This window comes from Conger conger, chromosome 4 (genome assembly GCF_963514075.1).
Source record: "Conger conger chromosome 4, fConCon1.1, whole genome shotgun sequence".
NCBI classification, from domain to species: Eukaryota; Metazoa; Chordata; class Actinopteri; order Anguilliformes; family Congridae; genus Conger; species Conger conger.
The window spans coordinates 67,979,980-67,998,188 of NC_083763.1; the positions used below are offsets into that span (position 1 = coordinate 67,979,980).

General features: G+C 42.4%; 3 protein-coding genes across 4 annotated transcripts in view; 1 reads left to right on the forward strand and 2 right to left on the reverse strand.

The window, feature by feature from the left end:
• LOC133126689 (putative DMBT1-like protein) overlaps positions 1–18,209 on the reverse strand; it is a gene marked incomplete at its 3' end in the record, with an annotated part of 35,406 nt that overhangs the window by 5,164 nt on the left and 12,033 nt on the right. The gene's annotated exons all lie outside the window — the stretch shown is intronic.
• On the reverse strand, positions 6,320–13,370 carry LOC133126187 (E3 ubiquitin-protein ligase RNF14-like). 2 transcript variants are annotated; one of them, XM_061238131.1, is made up of 7 exons: positions 13,240–13,370; positions 12,456–12,622; positions 12,014–12,144; positions 11,348–11,854; positions 9,686–9,974; positions 8,755–8,927; positions 6,320–8,025 (listed from the first exon to the last, which is right to left on the reverse strand). In XM_061238131.1, exons 2-7 carry the CDS (start codon positions 12,610–12,612, stop codon positions 7,888–7,890), a joined length of 1,395 nt encoding a protein of 464 aa, XP_061094115.1. In that variant the 5' UTR covers positions 12,613–12,622; positions 13,240–13,370; the 3' UTR covers positions 6,320–7,887. The 2 variants fall into 2 exon arrangements, with proteins under 2 accessions (XP_061094115.1, XP_061094116.1); XM_061238132.1 differs by lacking the exon at positions 13,240–13,370 and having other exon boundaries at positions 12,456–12,763.
• On the forward strand, positions 15,389–17,489 carry LOC133126190 (cytoplasmic dynein 2 intermediate chain 1-like). The gene is made up of 2 exons (XM_061238134.1): positions 15,389–15,674; positions 16,444–17,489. The coding sequence occupies exons 1-2, from the start codon at positions 15,508–15,510 to the stop codon at positions 16,613–16,615; spliced, it is 339 nt and encodes a 112-aa protein (XP_061094118.1). The 5' UTR covers positions 15,389–15,507; the 3' UTR covers positions 16,616–17,489.

Below are 18,209 nucleotides of genomic sequence, written 5' to 3' on the forward strand. Positions count from 1 at the left end.
GTAAGGTCAGCAAGGTCTGCCATTTGTGAGGAGCCTGAAAGCTGGGGTTTCGGGTACATGTCGAGGACAATACACTGTTTGGAATAGCTTTGGGGAGTTTCAGGCCATCGGTGATGGACTGTGGCTGTGTTTTAGTTGAGAGGTCACAGGGGTCAATAAGTCATGGGAACCGTGAACCACCACCTTTGGGAAAGGCTCGGGACACTCCCACAGTCCCCTCATTTTGGCACTGCTGTCATTACACCGGTGACTGCTCTCCTAGATTAAATATTCAAAACTGCTATTGAGATGGTAAATAGACCCGGTAAAACCTTGAAAACATTGCCCATGTGATCCTTGTATTATTGCATTAAGTCTTATGTAATGGTAACAGGAATTGCATGTAAAATGGATAATCAGGAGGGAAGTTTCATGATAACTGCAACATAATAAAACATAAGGGTAATCTGTTTGGTATGGATGTGATCCAGTAAAATCAAGGAATCGGATGAGATACATTTCTTACCAAATGGAGTTGAATAAACCATAGTTTCAGTACCTCAAGGGAAAACCTGCTTGTCCTCTCTTGGTAATCATCTCATTTTCCCTACTTAACAACCCCCAAGGGTGGGGGTCTAAATTCCAGATTTGACTGCCCCTCCAGGTTGATTTATGGCACTGCCGCCTGGTCCAAACATATGATTTGGCATAAAAGCAAGGGAGACAGACCAATCTGGGAAGACCATAACCAGCTTCCTGCACAGCACATTCTATGTATGTATAGCAACGGAAGATAGCATTCGACTTCCCACACAGCACATTGTACGTATATGTAAGTATCAGGAAGATCGTATTCGACTTCCCACACAACATGTCTTGCGTATGTATGTATGTATGTGTAGCAGCGGAAGATCGTATTCGACTTCCCACACGGCATATTCTATACTCTTTGTTTGCGTGTAGCCAACGCAGGCTGGCATGGCTCAGGCAGTAAGAGCAGTTGTCTAGCAGTCGGAGGGTTGCTGGTTCGATCCCCTGCCCGGGCTGTGTCGAAGTGTCCTTGAGCAAGACCCCTAACCCCCAAATGCTCCTGACGAGCTGGTCGGGGCCTTGCATGGCAGCCAATCGCCGTGAGTGTGTGTTTGAATGGGTGAATGGAGAAGCATCAATTGTACAGTGCTTTGGATCTCTATTCTTAATTTGTGTATTCTGTAATTGACTATTGGAATTCTGAAGCTAATAGCCTACCTGTCTGCGAATAAACTATTTTGTTTGTAACTTGCGTGATCTCCATGACTCTAATTCATCTTGTACCTTTTCAGCCTAAATTACAACTGAATACAACTGAGGGGGAAATGGTGGCTAAAGACCGACTGATCAGCGGCTTGGTACATTCGTGGTAGTTCTAAGCTGAGAGGCCGTCAAGTTCGGCCCATTAAAGGATTGGTGGTGTATGGCTCTTGGGAACCCATGGGCGTGAAGGGAACCCATGGGCGTTTCTACGCCGGTTCCTGTCAAAATAACTCTAAGGAGCCCACTAAATACACGCAAACCTGGGCTCGCAACTATCATAGCAGTGTTTTGCATGTATTGTGTTGGCTAGACCCTTAGACTCTGAGTTCTCTGCCGAACTGAGATTTCAGCAATAATGCTAATGCCAGGAGCATATATTGAGTAATGGTGGCGTAGGTAAGAGTCGAGTGTAATCACTCCCGAGGTTTGCATATGTTTCAAACCCAAATTTCTAAATTATATCTTAAATGGAGTCAGATAACGAAGGTAGATGTATTGACCCTACTGTGGAGATTCTTGGTCAGCCCAGACCAGTAAAGAGCGGAAGGCAGAGTGGTACTACTGTCTTTGTAACATGGTTTATTCATTAGCTGATCTAGACTCTCCGCATAGCGGTCATTACTATTTAACCCTACTAATATTCTTCCAGCAACACCAGAAGGACAAGCACGCTGTACAATTGATGCTTCTCATTCACCCATTCATACACACATTCACACACCAACGGCGATTGGCTGCCATGCAAGGCACCGACCAGCTCGTCAGGAACATTTAGGGGTTAGGTGTCTTGCGCAGGGACACTTCGACACAACCCAGGCGGGGGATCGAACCGGCAACCCTCTGACTGCCAGACGACTGCTCTTACTGCCAGAGCCATGTCGCCCTGACATATCTTTGTCATCTCTCCTATGCTTTTATAACTTTGCCTCCAATTTAATGCCAAATATTTATTTTTTTATCTGTTCCATAATAGTCACGGGTCAGAATTTACAACAACAGCAATATCTTGCCAGGCTCCTGCCATCACTCAGATTCAATCCTGGTCTCGTCTGTCCAGAGGACATTTTTCCAGAACTCTGCTGCCTCTTTTAGGAGCTACTGTACAACTGTAACCTGGCTATCCTGTTTTGCAGCTAACTAGTGGTTTACATTTGTAGAGCTCTTTGTGAAGTCTTCTGGAAAGAGTTTTCACTGAGAAATCACCTGAATCTTTGTTTCTGATCTTGCAGGCAGGTGTTTTGGGGTCTGTCTTCATTATGGTGAGAATTCCTCGGTCATCAAACTCAAAATAAGAGTTGGCTTATTGCAGTTCATTAACTCAAAATCAAATAATTAACAAAAAGCCATCAAACAGTTAGGCCTCACCCAAAATACTCCCAGATTGGGAAAAGGGAGGCAGAACATACACAAATGAAAACTATCCAGGAACCTTAAACACATTTTCATCTCAGCCCCCATCCAAATGTCTCTCTTTTAGACCTCACACCCGGCCCATGAGGAGGTAATTGGCAGCAGCCATAGTGATTACAAAAATCACAGCTGCTGCCATTCCTGTGAAAGGGGCCGGTGCTGCCCCCTGGTGGACAGCACATTACATTTACTTCCTGGCATCACAAACTCTTTTTTCTTAATGATGTTCCAGGTAGTATATTTTGGTAAGCCTATTGTTTTTTTGTTTTTTTTTTCTTATTTCTCAGCCTCACAATAGCTTCATTGACTCTCATTGGTACAACTCGAGTTCTGATGTTTGCAAGAGCCATTAACAGACTCAACAATTTCGCAAAGACATGACATGAAACTGAGCTTTATTTGCAGGTGTAGACAATTTGCTTGAGAGCAGCATGAGAATGGAAATCAGGTGTGGACAATTGACAAGTTAACGAGGTAATTAGTAATCGTTAGTAATAAACCTATCCTGCCCTAGCGTTAGTAAATTAGTAAATTACATGCACAAGAAACGTAAGGTAACATGAACACATGGTTAGAATGTTAGTATTACCCAATCCTGATCTAGCGTGAGTAGATTAGTAAGAAGACAAGGGAAATTGAAACAATTAGGCTGTGAGTGACAGAAAGGGAGAGAGAGAAAGCAGGAATGCAAGGTTTGCAGAAAGACACAAAAAAGTGTATGCTAATCAATGAACAGAACATAACATGAAACAAACATAAATCGTGACATAACAAGTTTGTGAAATTATGACAATGAACTATATTACGTGACATGACAAGACTAACCTAATACGTTTGTAACTTGCGTGATCTCCACTGACGTAACCTAATACGTCAGTGGAAAAGCAATGACTGAGAAAAAGACTGGCACGCCCACTACAGTGCATGTTATTTCCACAATGCATATCCACATCAGGAAAATCACAAGAGCTAGCCACAAACTCAGCAATACAATCAAAGTGGATGATAACTAATGTCTCCCAGCTTTCACCAAAGAAGCCCCTAGACATTGATATTAAAACTGGCTTAAAGTTACCAAATATGAATATTAACATAAACATGTAATTTACAGTTAGGCTTAACAATGTTCTTGTTCCTTTCTTTTTCAAAATGACGTTAAAGCAGGAATGTGGCAATAGACATTGAAGAGGTTATGTAATGGACAAGGGAGGGTAAGCCACATATTGTTTTCTGATGACAGTCAGTCAGGCTTACCCCATACAGAACAAAATGCATACACATGCATTTTAATATGTTTCTAATGCATGTGAAAATATAAAAAAATGCCATTTCATATATTTCATATATTCTGTACCTCCCAGATTTTTCAAAAAGGACAGTTCGGATTAAACTGATTTTCACCCTGATTTTTTTGTTCGTCATATTTATGTTTCTCCGCATTTGGAATGTTTTTGAAATTAAAATGTATTGTGGATTTGGTTGTCTGGTCTGTGAAGTTCGAAAATGGGGGAGGTTGAGGTCCCCACACGCTTGTTCTGTCACCCCACCCCAACAAAATAAGGAACAGTTGTTGCTAACAGTGATTTAAAATATTTATAGTATATTAGTACAAATAGAACCTATCCTGTGACCAGATTGATTGAACATTTCACCATGATTGAATGCATCTGATATGGCTTAATGCACAATCAGACAAGATTGCAAGATGAGCCTGTGAAGTCTCTCATAGTATCTGAGAAACTTTCCAGACATACTATCCCCTAGAGTTTGCAATAATGGTGCAAAAAAAAAAAATAATAATACAGTGAGCAGCAGTTCTGCAGATATCTTGTTAAAGTGGATAGGCTATGGCAATCTAAAGAAGTAATAAGTAATAAATACCGAATAAATATTCACTGAGTCTATGTTTAGTAATATATACCCAATGTATGTGATATATATAATAAATATATTTTCAATACATTTATCAAGTATATTTCTAAATAGCATTTCAAATATATTTCAAAATGCAAATACATTTTGTTCATTTCATCATACATTTTAAATGTAAACTGATGTTCTCCACTACCATATGTCACTGTGGATGATTGTAATATAAATTCATTTCAAAATGCTGCTCAAGATCAGTGACACAGACAGGTGTGTAAATTTACCTGCATTCAGCTGTCCTTCACAGAGTCTGAGGAGGAGCAGGAGCCCAAAGACTGCAATAGAGGAGTCCATCCTGAGCTCTGTTACCCAGCACCAGTGTGGAGCACAGTCTTACTTAGCCTCCTACTTAGCCCTGCCTCACTGACAGGAACGTCACATTTACTTCCTTCCAGTTTTAAGTCCCTCAATATTTCCACTAAAGGTTAACAGCCATTCTTTGTTTTGTTTAATTGAGAATGTGATACCGGTTAAACCAGATTGCAGTGTTAAAACGTCCTTCATGATATACTGACAGAAGTGCTGGGTGTGTAATTATTTGCAAATATTTGCAGGAGTGGCAGTAGTTAACTTTTAGTGGAAATATGGAGGGACTTAAAACTTGAAGGAAGTAAATGTTACGTTCCTGCCAGTGAGGGAGGGTACCCACACTGGAGCTGGGAAACAGAGCCCTCTACTGTAGTCTGGTTTAACCGGTATCATATTCTAAATTAAGAATGTGATACCGGTTAAACCAAATTGCAGCGTTAAAACTTCCTTCATAATATACACAGAAGTGCTGATATCGAGTGTAATCAAGTTTACGTCAAGTGTATCTTTACGGTTACAAATTCTACTCTGTAAAATGTCTGAACTTCTAAAGTGTAATGAAATATGATCACACCGCAAACATTTTGCACATGTCAAGAAATTGAATTATGGGACTCTAGGCCAATCATGGTCCTTTAATAAACCCTTGTGTTGTCTTAAGGGTCAAAAATGACCCGCCACTACGTTTAACAGCAGAGAAAAGCCCCTAAATGAACTTTTTAATGACTAAGTTCGTGATGAGTGACAGGTTGTTTCTTCATGCAAAATAGAATTAAATTAATTTCAATTAAGCTGCTTTATTTCAGGGGTTTAGTGAAGGCGGGTCATTTTTTACCCTTAGGACAAGGGGAGTAACAGAATTTTAAGACTACACAAAGGTTAAGGCATACGTGAATATGTACACATAGGGCTCAAGAAATGCGTATGTGTACTGTACTCCTTCCACTCAGCATCTACATACATGCATACATAGCATATCCTCTGAGAAAGCCAGAAGATTAACGTGGTCTCTAAATAATCTCAGGTTTGAAGAGAGACTCCTGAGCTCTACACAGTCCTCTCTAAATGGAGTTGATTGGTCAGAAAACGGTGCTTTTATGTTTCAATCTGTTAGCCTGAACATAACTTGCCCTAGATAGCGAGATTATATTGCGCTTTTATAGACACTCAAAGCGCTTACAGTGATGAAACTCAGTTCAACCACCACCAATGTGTAGCACCCACATGCAGTAAACATGCCCTAGACCAGGTTAGCTGGGCAGCATAAGTTAGCATGGGCTAGCATAGCATAGCATAGTATCAGTTTTGTGGTACAGAAAACCTGGGTTAAAAGTTATGTTAGCTTGCCTAACGCCAACCCCAAAATCCTCAGTCATAGTATGAGAAAATAGATGCAGCATTCTCAGGATTGATGCCATTTCTTTATTGATCATTGTTTCAGCTCACCTTCCATTGTTTCCATTCACACAGCATTTTTACTTCATATTTGCGAAAATATAATCTAAGTAAAATCAACACTTTCGCATTTGCATTGCTGTTCTATTTGCCTGTAAAATTACACATGATACAGGATAGAATAACACGGTTTGAGCCAGTAACATTATTCCCAATTCAACGATTATTGTTGCCTACAGCATGGGTCTCAAACTTTAAGAGGCATCAGCCCAGGCAATAATTACTTATATTTTCTTTGACTTGGAGGTTGATTTGTGCAAATTAACAATTGCTCATATCCAAAACTGAGTTTCTAATAAGTCTAAATAGCTGCAGGAACACATATTCACTGCTGTAGTATTTTAAAGACCATGAAGCTGTGATCTATATCTTAAGAGGACTGCTTTACAGTGGGTGGATTCCTAAACACTCACACTCATGCACATACTGTATGGCCTACCTGCCCTTTAACGCATGCCCACTCGGTACGTTTCATATTTTCTCTGAAGTCATATTTGCACATCCCTTCCTATGGAAGAAACATCCAGAGACTGTCCAGAGAAAGCAGATAAAACATGAGTCCTCTGCAGTGCCTGCTTCCAGAAGCTGCTTCCCACTCCACAGTGCATCAGCGGAGCCATGGGCTCCTGGGGTCAGAACCGAGCTGAGGGCAGGGTCAGAACCGAGCTGAGGGCTGGGTCAGAACCGAGCTGAGGGCTGGGTCAGAACCGAGCTGAGGGCTGGGTCAGAACCGAGCTGAGGGCTGGGTCAGAACCGAACTGAGGGCAGGCGCACGGCTGAACGGAGGACCGCTTCAGTTCTCATGCTGGCCTCAAACCTGAAGGGTTTCCACGCCCCATCGGAGCCGTCACCACCGGGATTCCACTCTTAACTGCAGGACATACCGCAGGTACCGCACCGAGAGCAGTCTGCTCCACCCAGGACATTTTCCAGAACAGAGCTTCCTTTTCCTGCTTGTGTCTGGTTTACAATTAACCTCTGGTACTTGGTAGAATAATCCATCTTAATGCTGATTAATGAAGAGAAGCAGCTTCGTTTCGGTCTGCAGGGTACACATTAACAATATATTTGAGCTCCAGTTCCTTACTGAGAAAACATGCTTTTAATGCGTAATTTCATCAAGAAAATGTGACACCTGCTATCAGAGAACATTGGGGCTAGCCAGAACACTGGTATTTAAGGTCTCCGGTATGAACTTGCTGGAGTAAGATCAGAATATTTCGGTAAAACAGTGACTGTTTTCCCACAACAGGAGTAGAGGATTAGTTGCTGCCCTGGGTGGATTTGCTGAAATGCAGTCAGGAAAGATAGACGTGTGAAACTCTGCCGTTACTGGGAGTAGTGGTACCTAAAGACAACCAGGGCTTATGAACCTCACCTCTGAGGACCATTATTGACCATCCAAACTGCAGGAATACACCTTCAGGGGATGCCCGTCGACAGACACAGAACTGGGTACAGTGATCAGAGCACAGTGAAGCTGTTGATTGCAGCAAGGCTGGATGGGGCTCACTAGCTATAGTGGACCTGAGAGCAGGGTGAAGCAGGGTCGGCAAAGTGTCCGTAACTCCGATTTATGACACACAGACAGACCCAGCAGAAGGCGTAGTGACACTTGGAGCACTGCACTCTATTACAGCCTCCGTCCTTCTGTAAGGCAAGAAACGGCGCATTAGTCAGCATCGAGAAGGACAAGAGAGTTTCATTTTGGCCAGGTCATTAACAGTCAGTGTAGAGACAGCATCTTACTCAGATAGACAATCCGCCATCAGAGCAAACATACATGATACATGAAAGGAAAGGCTTGTGCAAGGTGATGGGCCACAGGAAGGTGTCAAAAACAGAAACAAATGTGTATGTTTGCTCAATGCTCCAAAAAGCAAACAATTAATCTTCACTGTAAGTGGTTTGACAGTTTTATCACATAGGAGCCACACCTATATAACAACACACCAGCATACCAACATCTTTATTCACACTACTATGTGCATTGTATTAAAAACCAGTCTCAGCAGATCTTTTAGAAACACCCTTAAGGAGTACAGTATACATTCGTTGCTGTAAAAAGCAAAACCATATGCACATAAATACCATTTTATCTCTGAACCAAATGCTTTGTGTTTATACCAAAAATGACACATTTCAGTCTGCTATCACCATACTTTTGGAGGACACAGCAGAGTGGGGATGCAATTAAACCTGGGTGAGCATATCTGCAAAGAAGGGAACTTCATAACCAGTGCAGGCAGCTAGTTTGCCTGATGTTTGTGAAGGACTATGGTGGGTAGTGTATAGTGTGCAGCAAGTTACTGCTTCCATTTGTATCTCTCCAACTACCCAACATAAAGACATACACCACTGCCCTGGAAAGCACCTCACCTGTATGGTGGCGTTGCAATGTGGGCATTTTTTGGTGTTGCCGTCCAGCCAGCTCCGGCTGAGGACATTCCCTACGCTGTCCTGGAGAACGTGTCTCCCATAGCGCTGCTCCAGGAACTTCTTCCGCGTCTTACTTCCCGTCTCGTAGTCATCCCAAAGTCCTCGAAGTCCATCTGCAACACATGGACGGGAAAGTCAGTCAGTCAGACAAAGTCCAAACCACCCCTGAACTTCTGCTCTTAATTTAATTAGCTCAATCATATCAGCATACATTTATATCAACACCAGCTATAGTTGCAGACTGCAAGTCTATCCTAAAGATTTTACTGTGCTCAGGTACAGGAGTGAACCAGTATAGTTCATTGAGCTGTGAAAACTAAAACTAAGCCAATAGGTTGGAACAAAAACCAGTATGCAGACTAGAACTCCGGGACTGGAGTGTAGCCCTGCCCTTTGGGAACTTCATAGCCTTCAGTGTCAACAAGTAATAAAGTCCACTGTACCGCTTTTTTAAGCAAATCCAGCCAGTATTTCAGTTTCAGCATGATGAACTCTTACACTTGTGATACCTTACCAGTAAGTGAGAGACTGATTTCACAATGGGCCAACATGGGGACTAATCCCTGTTGAATTATGAGATCCAAAATAAAGCCCTGATTCAGAAAGGGAAATTGACAGATTATGGCTCAAAAATTGGGGCTATTCTCTCACATAATTTAGGAGACAGCCAGACTTTCAAGGCGACCTCAAGAACACATTTTTTTACATTTACAACCATACTGTATGTTGTCAAATTATTGCATGTAATATGAACCAACCGCATATTATTAAAACTGTGCATGGTAAAGGTGCTGACAGCATACTATGAACCAGCTGCAAAATAAATTAATCTCTTGCACACTGAAGGTACGTTGACTGTGCGGACGCAAACCTTCGTTTCCCGGAACCTGAGCGTAGGGCTGGTCATCGCCGGGCGCCCTGTCCCCTCTCTGCCCTCTCTCAGCGCAGGAGGAGAGCCCGTGGTAGCCCTGTCGGCACAGGGTGCAGAAGGCGTAGCGGCAGGACGAGCAGATGGCGCTGGAGTTGTCTGGCTCCACCAGGACGGCCGTGGCACAGGCGTGCCGTGGGCAGTACGTCACGTCGGCCATGCTGTCCAGGCTGGACTGCAGCAGGAGACGGTCGTAGCGACCGAAGAGCTCCTCCCCGACCAGCTGCTTCACCTGTCGGGCGCACAGATTAGGACCCCAGCCTCAAAGACAAATAAAGTACAGCGTGCATTTAACTAATAACTGCCATTTCAAGAATAGCACCAGCGGTATATCTTCTGAATACGAGAAAAAAATGATAAAGAAATTCTGTATTTGCGAATAAACTAATGCAATATATAACAGATGCATCACATTGCCAGTAGGGGGCAATCTTCCCTCAGGCAAAATAAACCTCAATGCCCCAGTATGATGAAGGGGAAACTGTGCTGTAGGAGATGCTGTCTTTCAGACAAGACATTAAATCAAGGTCCTGACACACTGTGGTCATAACATATCCCAAGACACTCACTGCAAAGAACAGTGTCCTGGCAAAATTACAAACCTGGCTCTCTCAACATGCCACAGAATCATCCCCCGATTTAACTGGCTAAAAAAAATGTTCTTTCCCTCTCCACCTCAGCTGGTGTGTGGTGGGCATATGGTGCAAAATGGCAGCTGTGGATCACCCAGGTGGGCGCTACATATTGTCGGTGGTTGAGGTGAGTTTTCCCCTCATCACTCTAAAGCACTTTGAGTCTCTGACAGGTGAGAAAAGCGCTATATGTACGGTAAGCTTATCTGCATATTACATTACATTACATTATTGGCATTTGGCAGACGCTCTTATCCAGAGCGACATACAGTTGATTAGATTAAGCAGGAGACATTCCTCCCCTGGAGCAATGCAGGGTTAAGGGCCTTGCTCAAGGGCCCAACAGCTGTGCGGATCTTATTGTGGCTACACCGGGATTAGAACCACCGACCTTGCGTCTCCCAGTCATGTACCTTAACCACTACCCGACAGGCCGCATATGCCTTCGTAAACTTTTTTTAATACATTAACCATATTACACTGTGGAACATTACATTTTGCTGGGGCTATTTTGTGCCACAATTTCAAAGGCCTGTAATAACTACACAGGAAACTCTATATGGACGTACATACCCTCAAATTAAAGCCGACAGGCTGACTCTTTGAGGGTATTGACAAGGAGTGAATCATGTAGGAATTACAGCACTTTAAATTTGTCTCATTGTCCAAATACTTTCGGACCTCACTATATGTCATGAAGAACATTTCGGCTGTACATGACAATCTTATCCTGAGCAACTTACATTCTTATATAGGCAATCAATCCATTTATAATGCTGGCTATTATTTACTGGAGCCAGGTTCCAGGTAAAGTGCCTTACTCCGGGTACACTGGTAGGGAATCCAAGCTACAACCTTGGCGTTTCAAGCTCGGTTCCCTTCCTTCTCTCTGTATTCGTTTCTGGACCTTTTCATTGGATGTGCACGCGCATTCCCTGGCCTTCGCGTAGCAGGGAGGGCTCACGGCCGATACCTGCGGGGGCGTGGCTTCGGAGCTGCACTCAGACTGCGGACACTTGAGGCCGTTGACCGCGCCCTCCGTGATCAGGACCCGGAAGTACTCGCACATGCAGCTGGCGCAGTACACGTGCTCGCACTCCCTGAAGCTGAAGCAGTCCGAGCCCAGCTTCGTGGAGAAGCAGATCCCGCAGTCGAACGCCCGGCTGTCGAACGCCTTCCGCCGCTGGGCCCTGTCGAAGTCGAGGACGTGGAGCAGCTGTTCGGCACCGGGGTCGAGCCGTGGCGGGGCCCCGGGGCCCGGCTGCTCTGGGGCCTCTGGCCCCGCGGCCCCGCGGCCACATGCCCCTCCCTCACTGGCTCCTGTGCTGCTGCTGTCCCAGAGCGAGGGGAGCTCCAGGGATGAGGAAATGTGGAGGAAGCTGAGGAGGTCTTCCCTGAGGAACTGGATCCACGAGAAGAGCACCACGCTTCCAAGACTCTCCTGCCACAGTTCATCCAGGTGCCTGCACACAGCTGCCAGCTGGAGGATGGACACACACACACACACACACATAGACGCACACATGCGTAAGGAAAACCCTTCATTTTGTCATGATTTTTTAAATTTACTTTTTCATCTGGTTTTCAGGTGTCTGGCCTCAACGCTGGAAGATCTTTATCTGTGATGTCCCAGACTCACCTGGATTTCTGAGAGCCATTTGCAGTTTAGTGTAAACAGGGGTGAAGATTTGGAAGGGTAGTCCACAGGGAGTTCAAAGTTCAGCACCAGCGGAGGTAGGAATGACACCCCATATTCTGTACACTTGCCCCCTGACCAGAGATACCCATATGTCAACATGACAGGTGTCAAAGGACAGAGGTAACATACTAATCTATAGCCTACAAATTACATTTCCAGTCAGTCATATCTCATTGAATATACTGGTTGTCATTCCAGCAAACCCGTAATATATGTCATTTTCTGAGAAACAACTGACAAAAATGAAAATTCTTGATTCAGGATTTAGGCTACAAATTCTAATAGCTACAATTATTATTCGATATTCTAACTTGATTCCTTTTTTTTTTCTTTCTTTTTTTGAGGACGTCAAATATTTATATCAATGAAGTGCCACACTGACCCGCTTTTACAATGACTTTAAAATCGCGGGGCATGTCCGGACATATGCGGACCTCGCCTCCTCTCACACTTCCATCCTCCCTTTGGAACTCTTCCTGGTCGTAAATGCTTGCGAGTGCCAGGAGTTCGTCCTCCTGCGCTTCCTGGTCTTCCGACATTTCCCCAAAGCTGATTATTTGGTAGCAAACACATACAAGATACAAGTCATGTAAATATTAAAAGCTCCCCATTACAAAGTCATTTTTATGAACCTCTCTTTTTAACCCCTGTCCAGGAAATGTCAGCCGATTTTTCTTACACGGCGAATGAGCTTGCTCCAACTTCAGGATTAAACTGAAACTAACGTTAGACAACACAGCGCCGGACGAATCGCTCTTCTACGTTTATTATTATTTTATCTTTGTCCAATCGGATACGACGCTTTCGCATAGATTTTAGCCTGACTAAAGGTGATATCTCACCAAATATTGATTATCAAGCCTTATAAACACTGCAAACATCTTGGAACATTGGTTTACAAATAAAAGCCTACGGTGTCAAACAACAACATAAGAAATGTACGTTACCATATTGAAGTAGCTCAACACTGGGGATAAGGCCTATATAAAAGTATATGCCTAGACGATACCTAATAATATAGGCCTACTAATATTACTATATTACCTGCGTATAATGTGTAACGCTAGCTAGATTAATGTATAATTCTATACAATTACTACACAAATACATCTAGACTTTCATACTAAACCCATTTCCTTCATTTGCGATGTTAATTTATGTCTTACCCACAGGATAATATTATTCGCTTTAAGGTTCGGAGCCTCAAATTAGTTGTGAATTTGAGAGACTTGACTTGCCAATGAAACCCGGACTTCAGATTGCTATGAAGCAGTTGAACTGGCACTATCCGCTGCGTTCCTGCTCACTCGACAATTATGATGCAATTTACATGCAATAGCCTAAAATACGAGTGACAGGATCACTGTAAAAACAGCAAAGTAACAATGCTTGGGAAATGCATTGCAGTTTCAATGGCTGTTGTCACATACAGGGAACAAATAGCTACTACGCTACCTACAACACCACTGAATGACACAGTATGCTAATTAAATATCTAATAATTATGAACCGATCAAACACGACAGACACCAAATTGGCCATTTGATTCATTTCGTTGATGTAAGTGCGGATGTGTACTACCATCTTGAGTAAAAGTATTAGGTTTGTGAAATTCGTGGAAACATCACAAGTACAGTATAACAAAAGCAAAAGTTGCTGTTCGGAGGTAACGTTGAGTCACGCCCTAAATCCAACAGTGAATCAATAATACATGCTATTCGACTAGACTGATAGAATAAATGTACACTAAATTGTATCTAAATTAAGAACGCATGTTTTACTACTTGTTGATAACAGTACATTTGCGGAAATGTAGCCGATGTTCCAGTTTAAATATCCGAAGTATTAGTGATGAACAGAAAGGTACAAGTGACCAAACTACAATGCTTTACTGCCACCTGGTGGTAGATAGACTACATTACAGCAATACTTACATATTTACCTTGAAGCAGCTACGACAAAATACTAAAGCGAGCACCATTTAAAAACGTAAAATTGTCTTTTTTGTATTATTACAAAATATATACAGCTATACAATCTTGCAATGAAAACTGATTCTATACTGATTCCATTTTTTGTTTGGATAAACAACATTCATGACAATTTGTGTTTGGTTAGATTGTAGTGTATTACCATGGGGGCGGGGGCGGGGGTGGGTTTGTTGTGAAAGCTGATAAAACAATAAATACTTTGAATAAATAAAGTTCTAACGTGAAAACATTAATTAAGCTGCCTTTCTGGAAAATACTAACATTTTCAAAGTCATGCTGTATCCTATCATTACTAATCCACAATATTGTCTGTTTAAGGAAACTGCACATCATTTCTGACATCGAAGTAGTAAGGATCCAACTCCCACAATAATATAATACATTTTTGGATCATGAATAATTTTGTTCTTTCTTGAAGATCATGTGCAGCTCATTATTTCTGTTTTCACATACACAATACACAAATCTTTCTCTTCACAATTTTTCTACTGGTGTGGAATTAATTTTCATGAATTTGAATTGGCATTAATTTCACCATTACTTAGTAGGGGTTTTTTTTTTGTAGGTTTCCTGTGTTATATGCAACCAGCTTGCTGAATTACCATTTAGCAACCTGGTTGCATATAATTACCATTTTTTGTCTTGTTTTCCAACAAAAGCTGGAAAACGACCAGTTGCTGGTTTATTCCTGTCTCATTACATTACATTACATTACATTACATTACTGGAATTTGGCAGACGCTCTTATCCAGAGTGACATGTTGATAGAGTACTTGTAGATGTAATGTGTTGATAATGTGTCGATAAAGTACTATAGTCAAGTAGTGGATGTTAATCTTGAGTAGTGGATGTAACATGAGGTGTTGATAAAGTATCAGTTGATGTAACTGCAGGCGTTGATAGTTCACTAGTGGATGTGATTGCAGGTGCAGATAGAGGACTAGTGGGTGTGACTATAGGTGTTGACAATGTATTCGTAGTTGTGACTGCAGGTGTTGATAGATAACTAGCGGATGTAACATCTGATGTTGAAAATGTATTAGTAGATGTAGCTCTCTCTGCTCTCATCACACCAAGGTACTCAATGTATGTATGTGTGCATGTATGTGTGTGTGTGTGTGTGTGTGTCTGTATGTATGTATGTGTGTGTGTATGTATGTATGTATGTATGTATGTATGTATGTGTGTATGTGCCTGTGCCTGTGCCTGTGTCTGTGTCTGTGTCTGTGTCTGTCTGTATGTATGTATGTATGTGTGTGTGTGTGTGTGTGTGTGTGTGTATGTGTCTGTCTGTCTGTCTGTCTGTCTGTATGTATGTGTGTGTGTGTGTGTGTGTGTGTTCGTGTGTGTACATGTGCACATGTATACGTGTGTTTCCTGTCCCAGGTGGGCTGTGCTGACGGCAGTGTCAGACTGCACTCTGTGAGCAGCGAGCAGCCAGTGATGGAGTGGAGCAGCAGTACAGGAGGGAAGCCGGTGGTCTCGGTCCAGTGGGCTCTCACTCGGCCCGCCGTCTTCTGCGTCCTAGACGCCGCATCTAACCTGCACCTGTGGGACCTACTGGAGAAGGACTACGAGCCGCTGACCACCCAGAAGCTCCACTCCGGCAGGTGAGGCATGCACAGGTGCAGGACTGTGTGGGGAGGCGCTGCCTGCTCTCTACACTTCCAAAAACCGCACCCTCTTTCATTCCTTACGCACGTCAATTCCAAACTGCTGATAGTCCAAAATAAATAATATGCACACAATTAGACTGCAATGAGTTCCATTCCACTATTTATTAAACCAGCAGTGTGTGTTGAAGGCTTTCGTCTGTGGGTTTGTGGGTTTGTTCCCCTGCTGCTTAAATGTTAAATAGTTGAAAGAGACTCTTCGTAGTCTTGTCTGCAAATTATTACTTTTGGATTAAAATACCGTTGGCCTTATGCGCCACTTTTTAGCTGTTGAACACTAATTTGGTAGTGTTCAGTGTTACCAGGTAACTAGAACTAATGTTCTAGTAAAGTAAGTCGCTCTGGATCTATGGAGACTATAATGTAAGCTCAGGGAAATTCAAGTTTAATTAAAAACTGCAAAAATAAATTGCATACAGTCAAAGACATGAATGCACCTGCCTATAAGTCATCATCAACTCTTAACATAGTCAGGCCCTGCACCCTGTAGTAACTCCGCATTCGTTACTTTAGGGTGAGAAAACGGACAGGGAGATTGGGGGGGAAGAAAAGCCAAAACATTTGTAAGGAAACTGTTCAGCACAAGAGAGGGACAACCATGTGAATGGGTGTTGGTGTTCTGCTGTAATTATTGCATAACTGCCACTTCCCTGTACAGGGTTAACACATATGTTCATTTGTGCATTTGCATTTGTTTCATTTTCAGGGTAACCACAATGGCTGTATTCGGTGACCCGGACAAGCCAAGCACGTTATCAGGAGTGTGTCTGGCAAAGGAGTCCGGGGAAATTGAAATTCAGTACTTCAGTAAGAAGTGGGCAGTGCCTGCCCATGCAGAGCTAGATACAATTCATAACATACTGAATGAGGCTTTCTGAAATACGCCACTTGCGCTTTTGGATATTTTTCAAAATTGTAATCTTAGTTTAGAAAAAAAGAAAAAAGAAAGTACTAGATCACACACCTTGCACAATCTAGTTTAATAACTGGAATAAAAAGTAGAATTTTGACTGTCTTTATGTCACTGACCTTGTCCTTGAGAACATGTATGCCATGTATGTGTCACCTCTGTGACCTTCACTTGAACCTTTTGCACAACCGCTCACACTACAATAGGTTCATGAATTGCCATTAACTAATGTAGTTGTTAATCATGAATTATTGATGGACAAATACATAAATTAAGCATGAAGTTACCTTTTAATGTGTTAATGTATTTGTTAACTACAAACTAATAATCAATTATATTAATGTTTATACATTAGGAAAAACATATTAACCATTAACAAATACATTAACTGTTTTTTCATTCCACTCTGAATTGGCATTAACTAATGTAGGTGGTAGCATAAATTAATGATGTACAATTAGATTTAAAAAGCTGTTCAGATTAACTTCTCAGTAGTTAGTTAACAACTACATTACTGAATGGAAATTGTTACCGTACTATCTTTCCGGGGCAAATCAAGTTTTCGTATAGAAAGAGAATGTTTACATTTCCAGTCAGTGTGGGAATTGTGATGACATTCTGCAGTTTATCTGATATCTGTGAAGCTCAAAAGATGCATGTAATACTATTCTCACTCCGAAGCTGAAGAGAAATGGGAGAACGCATGTAAAGGCAGTCAGCTCCATTCACAGTCATCACAATGTTTTTTTTTTTTACAAATAAAATGTAATAGTTATAAAATAGAGTATATTTGTACAGTTATTGTATTGTTATTTTTTTATTCAATGAAATTGCTTAATTTATCTTGGTTTTTTCATTTATCATTTTTTAATGATATTGTTGTTGATATTCGATTACATTGTGTATAAAAAAAAGATTGTTTCTTTTTCCTTTAACAACTATACACCTATCGGAGTTGCAAAGCTGTTTATAACTGAGAACTGGTCAAACAAATAATCAGCCAAGGCCAATCACTCTGAGATCTGAATTCACTCCCCAAGTGCAGCGCAGGTCTCTGCAGACACTCTGGGGCTGACTGCACACACTCTTACTCTGGGGCTGACTGCACACACTCTTACTCTGGGGCTGACTGCACACACTCTTACTCTGGGGCTGACTGCACACACTCTTACTCTGGGGCTGACTGCACACACTCTTACTCTGGGGGTGACTGCACACACTCTTAGTCTGGGGCTGACTGCACACACTCTTAGTCTGGGGCTGACTGCACACACTCTTAGTCTGGGGCTGACTGCACACACTCTTAGTCTGGGGCTGACTGCACACACTCTTACTCTGGGGCTGACTGCATACACTCTTACTCTGGGGCTGACTGCACACACTCTTAGTCTGGGACTGACTGCACACACTCTTAGTCTGGGGCTGACTGCACACAGTCTTACTCTGGGACTTACTGCACACACTCCTACTCTGAGGCTGACTGAATGAGCCACCCAGTAGCCCTTCTCTGTTCTTCTGCAAAGTCGCCTTTGGCCCAATGACCAACCATGGGCACAAATTCC